The 16,792-nt window shown below is 37.1% G+C and overlaps 1 protein-coding gene across 1 annotated transcript in view; it reads left to right on the top strand.

Moving 5' to 3' along the window:
* The window catches only part of LOC128657010 (gastrula zinc finger protein XlCGF66.1-like), a 47,384-nt gene that overhangs the window by 8,169 nt on the left and 22,423 nt on the right, over positions 1-16,792 (top strand). The window contains exon 3 of the mRNA XM_053711233.1: positions 751-855. Within this exon, the coding sequence (XP_053567208.1) occupies positions 751-855 (105 nt within the window). The remainder of the gene's footprint in view (positions 1-750; positions 856-16,792) is intronic.

The raw sequence follows: 16,792 nt of genomic DNA, 5'->3' as shown, positions 1-16,792 counted from the left end.
ACTAAAAAATTATTGATTATTTTTTATCCGATTAGTCGATTAATCGAAAAAATAATCGGCCGATTAATTGATTATGAAAATAATTGTTAGTTGCAGCCCTAATATATATATATATATATATATATATATATATATATATATATATATATATATATATATATATATATATATATATATATATATATATATATATATATATATATATATATATACATACATACATACATACATCAATGTCAAATGCAAATAGAAGCCTTTACTCCACAATAAGGAAAAAATATAACGTTTCGGTTCTAGCCAGAACCTTTGTCAAATGGAGGCCGTGACAGACATGGGTTATGGACGTTATGGGTTAAGGCCCTACCTGTTTTTTCTTATTATGGATTAAAGGCTTCTATTTGCATTTGACACTGTTCCCTGCTTTATCGATATTACCATTTATCCTTGGCCAGGTTTGGGGTACTAGGACTTTGTGTATTTTCAACAGCAGCAGTGCACCAGGCAGTCGATTGGATGGTCAGTGCTACTTCCTCTGTACAGTATATATATATATTTACTGTGTGTGCAGATATTTTGCAATGCAACACTTAATTCCTGATATTTACTGTGCATATATACAATATTTACTGTAGGTGCAGATATTTTGCAATGCCTTGCCCTGTGACCGTGATGAGATGGGGAATATGATAACAGGATACACACAGGTGATGTGAGAGGGGTCAGTGATGTTTATATGTTTCACTCTTGCAGCGTGTGACTAACTCACTGACAGCAAGCGACATGACCGGGGACAAGATGACAACAGAGAGGATACTGACCCACATCCTGCAGATCCTGTACCTGCTGACAGGGGAGGTGATGGAATATGTCATAATAACTGTCGCATGTCCCTGTTACTGGCTGTATTTGTTTATTTACACATATTAACATGCACCGAGATTACGAGTTTTGCGGTAACAGGGGTGCGTTGCTAACGAGCCTTTTTTTTAACTCTCCCTTAAGACAACGCTGGTATTACAGGTTTTTTTAAACCTGGCGTTAGCCACAAAAAGTTGAGCGTAGAGCAAAATTTAGCTCCATATCTCACCTCAATACCAGCATTGCTTACGGTAGCGGTAAGCTAGCTAAACGTGCTCATGCACGATTTCCCCATAGGAAACAATGGGGCTGAGCCGGCTAAAAAAAACCCTACACCTAACACCTGCAAAAAAGCAGCGTTCAGCTCCTAACGCAGCCCCATTGATTCCTATGGGGAAATACTTTTATGTCTACACCTAACACCCTAACATTAACCCCCGAGTCTAAACACCCCTAATCTTACACTTATTAACCCCTAATCTGCCACCCCCGACATCGTCGCCACCTGCATAATATTAACCCCTAATCTGCCGCTCCGGACACCGCCGCCACCTACATTATACTAATGAACCCCTAATCTGCTGCCCCCAACATCGCCGAACCCTACATTATATTTATTAACCCCTAATCTGCCTCCCCAACGTCGCCGCAACTATATTAAATGTATTAACCCCTAATCTGCTGCCGCCAACGTCACCGCCACTATAATAAAGTTATTAACCCCTAAAATTAAGGTCCACTTGTGCCCGGCTGGGTGAAGACATCTCAAGGTAGGGTGATCTTCAAGGGGTTAGTGTTAGGTTTTTTTAAGGGGGATTGGGTGGGTTTTAGAGTAGGGTTGGGTGTGTGGGTGGTGGGTATTAATGTTGGGGGGTATTGTATTTTTTTTTTTTTTACAGGTAAAAGAGCTGATTACTTTGGGGCAATGCCCCGCAAAAGGCCCTTTTAAGGGCTATTTGTAATTTAGTATAGGGTAGGGAATTTTATTATTTTGGGGGGCTTTTTTATTTTATTAGGGGGATTAGATTAGGTGTAATTAGTTAAAAAAAAATTGTAATTATTTTTTTATTTTCTGTAATTTAGTGTTTGTTGTTTTTTCGTACTTTAGTTTATTTAATTTAATTGTAGTTAACTGTAGTTAGTTTATGTAATTAATTTAATTATAGTGTAGTGTTAGGTGTAATTGTAACTTAGGTTAGGATTTATTTTACAGGTAAATTTGTTCTTATTTTAACTAGGTAGTTATTAAATAGTTAATAACTATTTAATAACTATTCTACCTAGTTAAAATAATTACAAAGTTGCCTGTAAAATAAATATAAACCCTAAGATAGATACAATGTAACTATTAGCTATATTGTAGCTATCTTATGGTTTATTTTACAGGTAAGTATTTAGTTTTAAATAGGATTCATTTATTTAAAGGGACACTCAATTCAAAATAAACTTTAATTATTCAGATAGAGCATGCAATTTTAAACAACTTTCCAATATACTTCCATTAAAAAAAAGTGCACAGTCTTTTTATATTTAAACTTTTTGAGTCACCAGCTCCTACTGAGCATGTGCAAGAATAAATGTGTATGCATTTGTGATTGGCTGATGGCTGTCACATGGTACGTGTATGCATTTGTGATTGGCTGATGGCTGTCACATGGTACAGGGGGAGTGGAAATAGACATAACTTTTAAAATTGTTAGAAAAAAATCTACTACTCATTTGAAGTTCAGACTAAGTGCTATTGCATTGTCTTGTTATCTTGCATTTGTTGATTATGTAAATCTACTGTGTTTACTGGTTCGTTAATTGTAGTAATTTTATTTCATTATATTTAAGTTTGGGGGGTGTTAGACTTAGGGTTAGACTTAGGTTTAGGGGTTAATAAATTTAATATAGTAGCGGCGACGTTGGGGGCGGCAGATTAGGGGTTAATAAATGTAGATAGGTGTCGGCGATGTTAGGGACGGCAGATTAGGGTTAATAAAATTTAACTAATGTTTGCGAGGCGGGAGTGCGGCGGTTTAGGGGTTAATATATTTATTACAGTGTCGGCGATGTCCGGTCGGCAGATTAGGGGTTATAAACTTTATTCTAGTGTTTCCGTTGTGCGGGGGGGCCTCGGTTTAGGGGTTAATAGGTAGTTTATGTTAGTGTACTTTGTAGCACTTTAGTTAAGAGTTTTATGTTACGGCGTTAGTCCATAAAACTCTTAACTACTGACTTTTAAATGCGGTAGGAGTCGTGACAGGAGAGGGTCTACCGCTTACTTCTTCCAAGACTCGTAATACCGGCGTTAGGCAAATCCCATTAAAAAGATAGGATACGCAATTTACGTAAGGGGATTTGCGGTGAGCTCGAGTCGCGGAAGAAAAGTGAGCGGTACACATGTACCTGCCTGACTCGTAATACCAGCGGGCGTTAAAAAGCAGCGTTGGGACCTCTCAACACTGCTTTTTAAGGCTAACGCAAGACTCGTAATCTAGCCGATGGTTTGTAATGATTAGGATATGCTAATTGCAGCATGACATGCCCTCGTTCATTCTGTACATGGGGTATATAACCTTTTCACAATAAGGACCAAATATATGTATTTTTTTGTATATACTTTAAAAAGCAGGTTTAATCTGAAAAACAAAACCTCTAAAAATATATTATTATATTATAATAGACCACAAATATTCAAACATTTACGTAACATTTTTAGCATTTCTTATTACTGAGGATGGCCACAAAGCTGGCACATTTCAAAGAAATTTGTTTATGCAAAGAAAAGTTACCAGAACCTGAAAAACAGGGTTAAATAGTTTAGGGGTTAATGGCTGTTAGGGGTTTAGTGATTTTGGGGAACTATTTTAGTGGGGCCTGGAAATTTATAGGTTAAATACTTTTAGGGTAGTTTATGTGTTTATTGTGGAGCGATCAAGGAGCCTATAATGTCTGTGGGTACTGCCCACTGTAACATTTTACAGCTTTTAAAAAGAGGTATTAAAAGTTTATAATGGTATGCATTGTGCATGTGATAATCATCTGGTAATATCATAACTTTGGCTAGCACGCTAATTAGCTCATCTCAATATAAGCATGTGATTCACTTATTAAGTTTTGTTAAATATTTTAAATATCCACTCTCTCATTCTTTCCCGCCTCGATTACTGTAACTCTGTCCTCTCTTGTCTCCCCACCTGCCGCCTAGCTCCTTTACAATCCATAACGAATGCCTCTGCCAGACTCATCTTCCTTAAACGTCGCTCTTCATCTGCTGCACCTCTCTGCCAATCCCTTCACTGGCCTCCTCTTGCCTCTAGGATCAAACACAAAATTCTTATTCTGACATACAAAGTTCTCAACTGCAATGCTCCCCCCTATATCTCAGACCTTGTCTCCAGATACTCTCCCTCCCGTCCCCTTCGCTCTGCTCACGACCTCCTACTCTCCTCCTCTCTTGTCACCTCATCACACTCCCGTTTACAGGACTTCTGCAGACTGGCTCCCATCTTATGGAACTCTCTGCCTCGCTCCACAAGACTCTCTTCTAGTTTTAAAAGCTTCAAGTGCTCCCTAAAGACTCTACTGTTTAGGGATGCATACAACCTACGCTAACCTTTCTTTATACCAGTTCCTCTCCTCCATTGCTATCCCCTGAACCCCCTTAGCATGTAAGCCTAAGAGTCCAGCTGTTTGTAGATCACCTTCTTAAGAGCTGACTACAACAGTGCAACTCTTATAAAGTACAAGGAAGGGGGAAGATGGGACAAGAAGGGGTTAAATAGCACTCATTCCTATTGAGATAGTAATAATGTTGAGAAACACTCAACTAAGTAATGTGCAAATTATTTACTTAAAAACTAATTTATTAACAAGTATTAAAAAGAAGGATGTAATAAACATTACATATATTAACATGGAATGAACCACGTAATCTCCCCATTAAACTCCATGCTAACAAATGAAAAGCACAGAAGGAAACACAGCCCAACCACCCCCCCTGTATTCCTGGCCGCTAACTGGATACTTCGGCTTCAGGTGTCAAGGATGGCCAGAACTGCGCTCCTAGCAAGCTAAACACTAATGGAGTGAAAAAAATATATAAAATCAACACTGTCACACAAATGCGTTTCGGCCGAGATGTGGCCTTTCTCAATGTGTATAAAAACTGACAAGCCGAGTGCCGCATCTAAATCACTTTAAATACCCAATGTGCCTTAGAAACCACCAATCGCATCACAAGTGAGCTTAATGCCCCTTCCAGAGCGAATCCCTTCAGAGTGATGTCACGGAGGATTGTACTGAGCGGGTCCTCTTATTAGCTGTAATTTTAAGTCCCCCTGACAATCACCGGACCACAATCTCGTGTTTCTCCATATTGCAGATATAATTTGATGTCTAATTGTATTGGTGTAAATATGATGAGGTATAACATTGTATGTATAATGCAGCTTTCTGTATTATCCTGCTCTGACATGCACATCGAACACACACATCCCTCTCACGTTCTGCGTTCTTACCATAGTGTGAAAAACCGCTTACAATAGTGCAGTAGAGACACACTAGCCAAGTCGCAGACTGTAGATGTGTACAGCTCATGTAATTGTATAGCTATAGTAAGATGCTTTAAACTAGTTGATCTCAATTATACTGTGCCAATGATATGAATTCATATAACTCCTAACTGTAGTATTAAAGATACGGCTCACGCACTGATTACTAACGTTGTTTACCACATGTCATAAATGAATGTGACAGCACATATTCTTATAAACCTATATTAAGAGCTTATATATGATATCCTAAAAAGGCATGTCAGTAAAGTATATTATATAACATACAAAGAAAGAGACAACTTATTATTGTGTTTTCTACGGATACTACATTGTGATGATGCGAAGTATCCAAACTTGAGAGGTACTTCACTAATACCATTTATGTATAGATGTACATTGCTAGATATTATCTATAAAGTACCAAATATAGTGTAGTGATTTACTATTACCAATCAAAGTGATAACCAAATTATGAATGGTATATTGATACTGGCAAGTACTATTAAAGGTGAAATTATTTATGGTATTTAATATTGGCAAGTACTATTAAAGGTGAAAGATGCTTGGTTCAAGATCGTATTTATCCTTAAATTTTCAATGGTATAAAGTCTGTAACCCACAAAATATTTATTATCTTCGGTTAGTTCTAAGTGTCACAAATGTGAAATACTATTAAAGATATAAACATTTTAATTAAAGGTTTTACCAGACCGAAATTTCATCACTAGTACGTAGTTATCAATACATAGATTATTCAATGCATCTTACTTAGTTCTGGGTGCATATCTGAGCAGGAAGATATTGAGACTAGTTAAGAAGACAGGTTATACCCATATAACAATTCTGCAATAAGCCTTAAATTTATTTACAGGAACACCCAAAAATTATTGTTCTCATCCATGCCATTTGGCATAACAGAGTTCAAATTAAAGATCCACTTCACTTCTTTTTTCAATAAAGCCTGTTCTATGTCTCCTCCACGGATGAAAGATCGCAGTGTTTCTAAACCCCAGCATTTAAAGGGACACTGTACCCAAAAATTTTCTTTCGTGATTCAGATTGAGCATGAAATTTTAAGCAACTTTCTAATTTACTCCTATTATCAAATTTTCTTCATTCTCTTGGTATCTTTATTTGAAATGCAAGAATGTAAGTTTAGATGCCGGCCCATTTTTGTGAACAACCTGGGTTGTCCTTGCTGATTGGTGGATAAATTCATCCACCAATAAAAAAGTGCTGTCCAGAGTACTGAAACCAAAAAAAAGCTTAGATGCCTTCTTTTTAAAATAATGATAGCAAGAGAACGAAGAAAAATTGATAATAGGAGTAAATTAGACAGTTGCTTAAAATTGCATGCTCTTTATGAATTACAAAAGAAAATTTTTGGGTACAGTGTCCCTTTAACCCCTTAATGACCGAGGACGTGCAGGGTACGTCCTCAAAAAAAAGGCAGTTAATGCCTGAGAACGTACCCTGCACGTCCTCGGTTTGGAAAGCAGTTGGAAGCGATCCTGCTCGCTTCCAGCTGCTTTCCGGTTATTGCAGTGATGCCTCGATATCGAGGCATCCTGCAATAACCATTTGTAGCCATCCGGTGCAGAGAGAGCCACTCTGTGGCCCTCTCTGCACCGGACATTAACGGCTACGTTCGTTGGTGGGTGGGAGCCGGTGTGGGAGGTGGGTGGCGGCCATCGATGGCCTTTGTGATGCGGAGGGGGGCGGGATCGGGGGCGGGGACGACCGGGGGGACGCGCACGGACGCGCGCGCGTGCACGGGGAGGCCGGGCGGGCGCGTGCACGGGGAGGGAGCGGGTGGGAACCACTACGCTACAGAAAATGTTTTTGTTAGAAGTGGGGATCAAAGGGGTTAATATGGTTATTTTGGTGATCGGTTTGGCTGGTGGGGTATTGGACTGTGGGGGGGGAAGCTACACTACAGAAACAAATAGTAAAACATTAAAAAAAAACATTTTTATTTGCAAACTGGGTACTGGCAGACAGCTGCCAGTACCCAAGATGGCCCCAATAAGGCAGAGGGGGAGGGTTAGGGAGCTATTTTGGGGGGATCAGGGAGGTTGGGGGCTAAGGGGGGACCCTACATAGCAGCATATGTAAATATGCTTAAAAAAAATTATTATTTTTTTATACCTTTTATTTTAGTACTGGCAGACTTTCTGCCAGTACTTAAGATGGCGGGGACAATTGTGGGGTGGGGGAGGGAAGAGTGCTGTTTGGGAGGGATCAGGGGGTGGGATGTGTCAGGTGGGAGTCTGATCTCTACACTAAAGCTAAAATTAACCCTGCAAGCTCCCTACAAACTACCTAATTAACCCCTTCACTGCTGGCCATAATACACATGTGATGCGCAGCAGCATTTAGCGGCCTTATAATTACCAAAAAGCAACGCCAAAGCCATATATGTCTGCTATTTATGAACAAAGGGGATCCCAGAGAAGCATTTAAAACCATTTGTGCCATAATTGCACAAGCTGTTTGTAAATAATTTTAGTGAAAAACCTAAAGTTTGAAAAAGTGAACAATTTTTTTTTATTTGATTGCTTTTGGCGGTGAAATGGTGGCATGAAATATACCAAAATGGGCCTAGATCAATACTTGGGGTTGTCTACTACACTACACTAGAGCTAAAATTAACCCTAGAAGCTCCCTACATGCTCCCTAATTAACCCATTCACTGCTGGGCATAATACACGGTTGGTGCGCAGTGGCATTTAGCAGCCTTCTAATTACCAAAAAGCAAAGCCAAAGCCATATATGTCTGCTATTTATGAACAAAGGGGATCCCAGAGAAGCATTTACAACCATTTATTCCATAATTTCATGAGTTGTTTGTAAATAATTTCAGTGAGAAACCTAAAGTTTGTGAAAAAATTTGTGAAAAAGTAAAATAATTTTTTTATTTGATCGCATTCGGCGGTGAAATGGTGCCATGAAATATACCAAAATGGGCCTAGATCAATACTTTGGGATGTCTTCTAAAAAAAAATATATACATGTCAATGGATATTCAGAGATTCCTGAAAGATATTAGTGTCCCAATGTAACTAGCGCTAATTTTGAAAAAAAGTGGTTTGGAAATGGCAAAGTGCTACTTGTACTTATAGCCCTATAACTTGCAAAAAAAGTAAAGAACATGTAAACATTGGGTATTTCTAAACTCAGGACAAAATTTAGAAACTATTTAGCATGGGTGTTTTTTGGTGGTTGTAGATGTGTAACAGATTTTGGGGGTCAAAGTTAGAAAAAGTGTGTTTTTTTCCATTTTTTCCTCATATTTTATAATATTTTTTATAGTAAATTATAAGATATGATGAAAATAATGGTATATTTTGAAAGTCCATTTAATGGCGAGAAAAACGGTATATAATATGTGTGGGTACAGTAAATGAGTAAGAGGAAAATTACAGCTAAACACAAACACCACAAAAATGTAAAAATAGCCTTGGTCCCAAACGGACAGAAAATGGAAAAGTGCTGTGGTCATTAAGGGGTTAAAAGTGCCAGTTTCGCCATGGTGATACTGTAGGATGTGCCTGGCAACACTAGTGATTTGTTTGCCATTTTCTACATCCTTAGCGGCATTTCTAATGTTGCTTAGGTGTTCTGTCATTCTTTTGCCCATTAATGTCGTCGCCATTCCGACATAAAACAAATTACAGCTGCAGGATACACAATACACTACATTGGAAGTTTTACATGTAATATGGTTACGTATGATCCACTTCTTCTGGAATCTATCTACCATAGTTTTCTTTTTTTCCATATGCGTGCACACCTTGCAGTTGCCACAAGCTATAGATCCTTTGTATAGTGGGGGCTTTTGAGCATTGCTATCGAAATGACTGACCGTCAAGCGATCACTAAGATTACTTGCTCTCCTATAAGTAAATAGTGGTTTTGTGGGGATTATAGACTTAAGTTGTTCATCCGATTGTAAAATATGCCAGTGTTTTAATAACACATTGGATATTTGGTTACTCTGGTTACAAAAAGTTGAAATGAACCTGAGGGGATTAGAATCTTCAGCAGTTCTTTTGGGTTTCAAAACTATCTGTATTTTTATTAAGTGCTTTTTGATAGGCTCTGTTTAGGGACTTATTGGAATAACCCCGTAAGAGCAATCTCTCTCTCAGTTCCTTTGCTGCTTTATTAAATGACTCTAGTGATGAACTAATCCTGTGTATCCTTAGAGGGACACTCAATCAAAATTAAACTTTCATTATTCAGATAGAGCATGCCATTTTAAACAACTACTCCAATTTACTTCCATTAACAAAATGTGAACAGTCTTTTTATATTTAAACTTTTTGAGTCACCAGCTCCTACTGAGCATGTGCAAGAATAAGCGTGTATGCATTTGTGAATGGCTGATGGCTGTCACGTGGTACAGGGGGAGTGGGAATAGACATAACTTTTATAATTGTCAGAAAAAAAATCTACTACTCATTGGAAGTTCAGACTAAGTGCTATTGCATTTGTTGATTATGCAAATCTACTGTGTTGACTGGTCCTTTAAATATTCACCTACTGGTAAACTCTTTATTGTGTTTGGGTGATGGTAACTGTTCGCACTTAAGATATTATTTGTGGCAGTCGGTTTCCTATAGGTGTCAGTCTCCAAACGGTCATTAACTTTTTTAATAGTTAGATCTAGGAATTCCACCTTTGAGTCATCACATGTCATAGTCAAAGACCAAAAGGATTAGTATTGAGTAGTGATATGAACTTATTCAACAATTCTTTGGGACCTTCCCACACAAAGAAAATATCATCTATATACCTGGACCAGTGGGTGATGTATTGTGTATACTGTTTAAGGGTTTCATGAAACACTACAGTTTCCTCCCACCAGCCCAGGTATATATTAGCGTACGTTGGGGCGCAAGATGTCCCCATTGCTGTCCCGCATGTTTGTAAATCAAATTTCCCGTCAAATGCAAAATAATTATGTCCAAGTACGAATTCCAATAGGTTAATAATAAACTGCTTGGATTCATTGGACATAGTTTCATTCTTCTTAAGAAAATGGGAAACCGCTGTACATCCCCATTGTCTTTCTATACTGGTATATAGTGATTCAACATCACAGGTGACAAGGGTTAAATGTGGGGTTACGGTAAGTGTATTAATTTTATTCAGGACATGCATCGTATCTTTAGTGTGTGAGGGTAATGAATCCACAATATAACGAAGTCTAGTGTCAACGTATATTTGCTCGCCTTTTCAGTAAGAGACCCAATGCCAGATACAATGGGTCTCCCTGGTGGGCATATTTGTTTTTTTGTGAATTTTTGGTAACAAATACAGTGTTGCTACCCTAGGTTGTTTGACTTCTAAATATTGGAATTCCTTCTTGTCGATTACGCCTTCAGAAGCAACAGAATTGATTAACCTATTATACTGTTTAAGAAAACCATCTGTAGGGTTACCAAAGAGATTTTTATAGTTTTTAGATTACTAAGCTGTTTTTTAGCCTACTCCACGTACATACATGTAGGCCACAATACAATGTTTCCCCCTTTACCGCTCTGTTTTATCTGGACATCAGTCCACTTGTTCATAGAATTTAATGCAAATTTTTCTTCTGTAGACAAATTGGCCTGTGTATTATCATTGTCTACAGATAGAGCAAGTATATCTTTGCATACCAAATCTAAAAAGGTCAGAGTGTTAAGAGGTACTTGGTGGAGGTATAAAGTGTGATTTTGTTTTTAACACATCACGCCATTTAGTATCTACAGTCATAGTCTCATTGGTTTCAATAGTTGACTCCTCTAAAAGAGAGATTAGATCATTGATTGCCGCAGCATCATTTTTATCTAACCCTTCAGTCTCTGTATTTGAGAAAAAATATTTCTTAAGCAGTATTTTACGTGTAAAAAGGTGTACATCTTTGATAGTCTCGAACTTGTCAAGTGTAGGTGTTGGAACGAATGACAGACCCTTTTTAAGAACTGAGATCTGTGTATCAGTCAAAACTCTGTCAGAAAGATTAATTATATTTAATTCTTGTTGACTTGTAAGGGGTCACAATCTAAAGTTAGAGGGTAGTAGATTCAGGAGAAATTTGAGGAAGCATTTTTTTACAGAAAGGGTGGTGGATTCATGGAAAAAACTTCCATTTGAGGTGGTAAACACAAAGACTGTAAAGGAATTTAAAAATGCCTGGGACATGCATAAGGCTATCCTAAGGAAAAAGTAACATGTAATATGGGTAGACTTGATGGGCCTTTTTGGTTCTTATCTACCGTCAAATTCTATGTTTCTTTGTTTCTTTTTGGCAAAATATTTTTGGTTGAATTTGACTTGTTTTCTGGTTCTGGGTTTGTTTTCCCCTACCCCTTCGGGTTCTACGCCTAAAGGGATATTCCCATTACCACCATGGGGTGTTATCCTACTGCGCAAGATTGGTTTAGGTCTCAACTCTTCATCTGAATTGTCTCCATCAGTGGTGTCACAATCCCTATCTGAAAAGTCTGAATCAGTATTTATTGATTTGTTGGTATTCCACATATATACTGACTTGTTAGCATAATCTGTTATATCTCTTTCTATTTTCTTCTCTTTTTTTTATCTGAAATATATTTAGCAAATCTTTCTACTTCTTCCTTAGTTTTCACATAAGACTTTTGGAATTCCTCTTTTAATTCATATTGTTTTAATTCCCCACTGATTTTGGTAATTTCATCAGTTATTTCGTTAAGCTTATCCATCTCGTGCTCTATCAAGTAACCTATGAGTTTAAATGAGCACTCAGAGAGGGCCTCTTCCCACTTAATCTTTAATGCAGATTTTAGGTCTTGAAATGAGGGAAATAGTTTGAGTCGCAAGCCTCTAGGTATTACCTTGTTATCTTTGTAGAAATTAAACATACCTATATTCCATTGTCTTTTTATTTGTCGTTTTCAAATTCTTTTCGGTTTTTAAGAGATTTTAACCATTCCCCCACTTGTGCATTGTCTTTGGTATTTTTATTTTTCAAGTCAACTGTTAAATTTTTAATATCTTCTGACCATTGAAGCATTTCAGCTCCTAAGTCAAAGGTCGCCATTATATAATTGCTAACGTAATAAAATCACATGCTCAAATATAAGAATGTGGTTTACCCACCAAGTAACTATAGTAAATGGATAGAAAATATTGGCACTGGGATAGAGTGTATATTTAAGGAATAAAAGGATATTATAATCCCTGGTGCTAACCCTTAGTAATATAATATAAAGTACAAGGAAAGGGGAAGATGGGACAAGAAGGGGTTAAATCGCACTTATTCCTATTGAGATAGTAATAATGTTAAGAAACACTCAACTAGGTAATGTGCAAATTGTTTACTTAAAAACTAATTTATTAACAAGTATTAAAAAGAAGGATGTAATAAACATTACATATATTAACATGGAATGAACCACGTAATCTCCATTAAACTCCACGCTAACAAATGAAAAGCACAGAAGGAAACAAAGCCCAACCACCCCCTGTATTCCTGGCCGCTAACTGGATACTTCGGATTCAGGTGTCAGGGATGGCCAGAACTGCGCTCCTAGCAAGCTAAACACTAATGGAGTGAAAAAAATATATAAAATCAACACTGTCACACAAACTCGTTTCGGCCGAGATGTGGCCTTTCTCAATGTGTATAAAAACTGACAAGTGCCGCATCTAAATCACTTTAAATACCCAATGTGCCTTAGAAACCACAAATCGCATCACAAGTGAGCTTAACGCCCCTTCCAGAGCGAATCCCTTCAGAGTGATGTCACGGAGGATTGTACTGAGCGGGTCCTCTCATTGGCTGTAAGTTTAACTCCCCCAGCCAATCACCGGACCACAATCTCGTGTTTCTCCGTATTGCAGATATAATTTGATGTCTAATTGTATTGGTGTAAATATGATGAAGTATAACATTGTATGTATAATGCAGCTTTCTGTATGATCCTGCTCTGACAGGCACATCGAACACACACATTCCTCTCATGTTCTGTGCTCTTACCATAGTGTGAAAAACCGCTTACAATATTGCAGTAGAGACACACTAGCCAAGTCGCAGACTGTAGATGTGTACAGCTCATGTAATTGTATAGCTATAGGAAGATATAGGTACAAAAAAGAGAGAGAAGTTTGACAGTACCCAGCACTCACAAAACACTATATAGTAACACTATGCATTGAAAACCGGATTGTGTCAAGAACTGGTTATTAAAACGTAACTTTTACTAATGATAGAATAAAAAGGGTGGTAAATAGTACCAAATGTATAACATAAATATGTGAGACATACATTTAAAACTTAGATTAAGAAACAGATCAGGACTGTGTGTGTGAGACTTCAAAAACAGAATTACTTCCCTGGGTAATAGTTCAAATACACCGTAACCCTCAGGGCTCAGAGAATACACGGATTGCTCTAAAGCTAATCTAAAAAGGGGATTGACCCCAACAACATTACCTAATCTGAGCAATACTGGTATCTAGAGCAGGAGAGGAAACGGTTTATAAATGACTTATTAAGGAAGGCAATTGCCACATCAATATGAGCTTAGAAAGGTCACAGGTAAACACAAATTAGCAAGTCTCATGCACACAGACAATGACAATGATAAACCGTTTCCTCTCCTGCTCTAGATACCAGTATTGCTCAGATTAGGTAATGTTGTTGGGGTCAATCCCCTTTTTAGATTAGCTTTAGAGCAATCCGTGTATTCTCTGAGCCCTGAGGGTTATGGTGTATTTGAACTATTACCCAGGGAAGTAATTCTGTTTTTGAAGTCTCACACACACAGTCCTGATCTGTTTCTTAATCTAAGTTTTAAATGTATGTCTCACATATTTATGTTATACATTTGGTACTATTTACCACCCTTTTTATTCTATCATTAGTAAAAGTTACGTTTTAATAACCAGTTCTTGACACAATCCGGTTTTCAATGCATAGTGTTACTATATAGTGTTTTGTGAGTGCTGGGTACTGTCAAACTTCTCTCTCTTTTTTGTACCTATATATCTATCAGACAGTCAGCACCCCCCTTCTCCTACACTTCACCAGTGATACTAACTGGTATATAATGAATACTGAATAGATTATATATCTACTATTATTTCAGCATACTATATTATGAAGGGGTTGATATTTGCTTAAACTAACACCGTTGCCACTATTTCCATAGCTATAGGAAGATGCTTTAAACAAGTTGATCTCAATTATACTGTGCCAACGATATGGATTCATATAACTCCTAACTGTAGTATTAAAGATACGGCTCACACGCACTGATTACTAACTTTGTTTACCACATGTCATACAATAATTTTTGGGTGTTCCTGTAAATAAATTTAAGGCTTATTGCAGAATTGTTATATGGGTATAACCCGTCTTCTTAACTAGTCTCAATATCTTCCTGCTCAGATATGCACCCAGAACTAAGTAAGATGCATTGAATAATCTATGTATTGATAACTACGTACTTGTGATGAAATTTCGGTCTGGTAAAACCTTTAATTAAAATGTTTATATCTTTAATAGTATTTCACATTTGTGACACTTAGAACTAACCGAAGATAATAAATATTTTGTGGGTTACAGACTTTATACCATTGAGAATTTAAGGTTAAATACGATCTTGAACCAAGCATCTTTCACCTTTAATAGTACTTGCCAATATTAAATACCATAAATAATTTCACCTTTAATAGTACTTGCCAATATCAATATACCATTAATAATTTGGTTATCACTTTGATTGGTAATAGTAAATCACTACACTATATTTGGTACTTTATAGATAATATCTAGCAATGTACATCTATACATAAATGGTATTAGTGAAGTACCTCTCAACTTTGGATACTTTGCATCATCACAATGTAGTATCCGTAGAAAACACAATAATAAGTTTTCTCTTTCTTTGTATGTTATATAATATACTTTACTGACATGCCTTTTTAGGATATCATATATAAGCTCTTAATATAGGTTTATAAGAATATGTGCTGTCACATTCATTTAGGACATGTGGTAAACAACGTTAGTAATCAATGCGTGTGAGCCGTATTTTTAATACTACAGTTAGGAGTTATATGAATCCATATCGTTGGCACAGTATAATTGAGATCAACTGGTTTATAGCATCTTACTATAGCTATACAATTACATGAGCTGTACACATCTACAGTCTGCGACTTGGCTTGTGTGTCTCTACTGCAATATTATAAGCGGTTTTTCACACTATGGTAAGAGCGCAGAACGTGAGAGGGATGTGTGTGTTCGATGTACATGTCAGAGCAGGATCATACAGAAAGCTGCATTATACATACAATGTTATACCTCATCATATTTACACAAATACAATTAGACATCAAATTATATCCGCAATACGGAGAAACATGAGATTGTGGTCCGGTGATTGGCTGGGGGAGTTAAACTTACAGCCAATGAGAGAACCTGCTCAGTACAATCCTCCGTGACATCACTCTGAAGGGATTCGCTCTGGAAGGGGCGTTAAGCTAACTTGTGATGTGATTGGTGGTTTCTAAGGCACATTGGGTATTTAAAGTGATTTAGATGTGGCACTCGGCTTATACACATTGAGAAAGGCCACATCTCAGCCGAAACGCTTTTGTGTGACAGTGTTGATTTTATATATTTTTTTCACTCCATTAGTGTTTAGCTTGCTAGGAGCGCAGTTCTGGCCATCCCTGACACCTGAAGCCGAAGTATCCAGTTATCGGCCAGGAATACAGGGGGGTGGGTGGGCTGTGTTTCCTTCTGTGCTTTTCATTTGTTAGCGTGGAGTTTAATGGAGATTATGTGGTTCATTCCATGTCAATATATGTAATGTTTATTACATCCTTCTTTTTAATACTTGTTAATAAATTAGTTTTTAAGTAAACAATTTGCACATTACTTAGTAATAATGTTGAGAAACACTCAACTATCTCAATAGGAATGAGTGCTATTTAACCCCTTCTTGTCCCATCTTCCTCCCTTCCTTGTACTTTATAGTATATTACTAAGGGTTAGCACCAGGGATTATAATATCCTTTTATTCCTTAAATATACACTCTATCACAGTGCCAATATTTTCTATCCATTTACTATAGTTACTTGGTGGGTAAACCACATTCTTATATTTGAGCACGTGATTTTATTACATTAACAATGATATAATGGCGACCTTTGACTTAGGAGCTGAAATGCTTCAATGGTCAGAAGATATTAAAAATTAACAGTTTACTTAAAAAATAAAAATACCAAAGACAATGCACAAGTGGGGGAATGGTTAAAATCTCTTAAAAACCTAAAAAGAATTTGAAAACGACAAATAAAAAGACAATGGAATATAGGTATGTTTAATTTCTACAAAGATAACAAGGTAATA

The sequence above is a fragment of the Bombina bombina genome, chromosome 4 (assembly GCF_027579735.1).
Source record: "Bombina bombina isolate aBomBom1 chromosome 4, aBomBom1.pri, whole genome shotgun sequence".
Lineage (NCBI taxonomy): Eukaryota > Metazoa > Chordata > Amphibia > Anura > Bombinatoridae > Bombina > Bombina bombina.
Note: the sequence above shows the minus strand (reverse complement) of the source record. Positions and strands in the feature narration are given on the sequence as shown.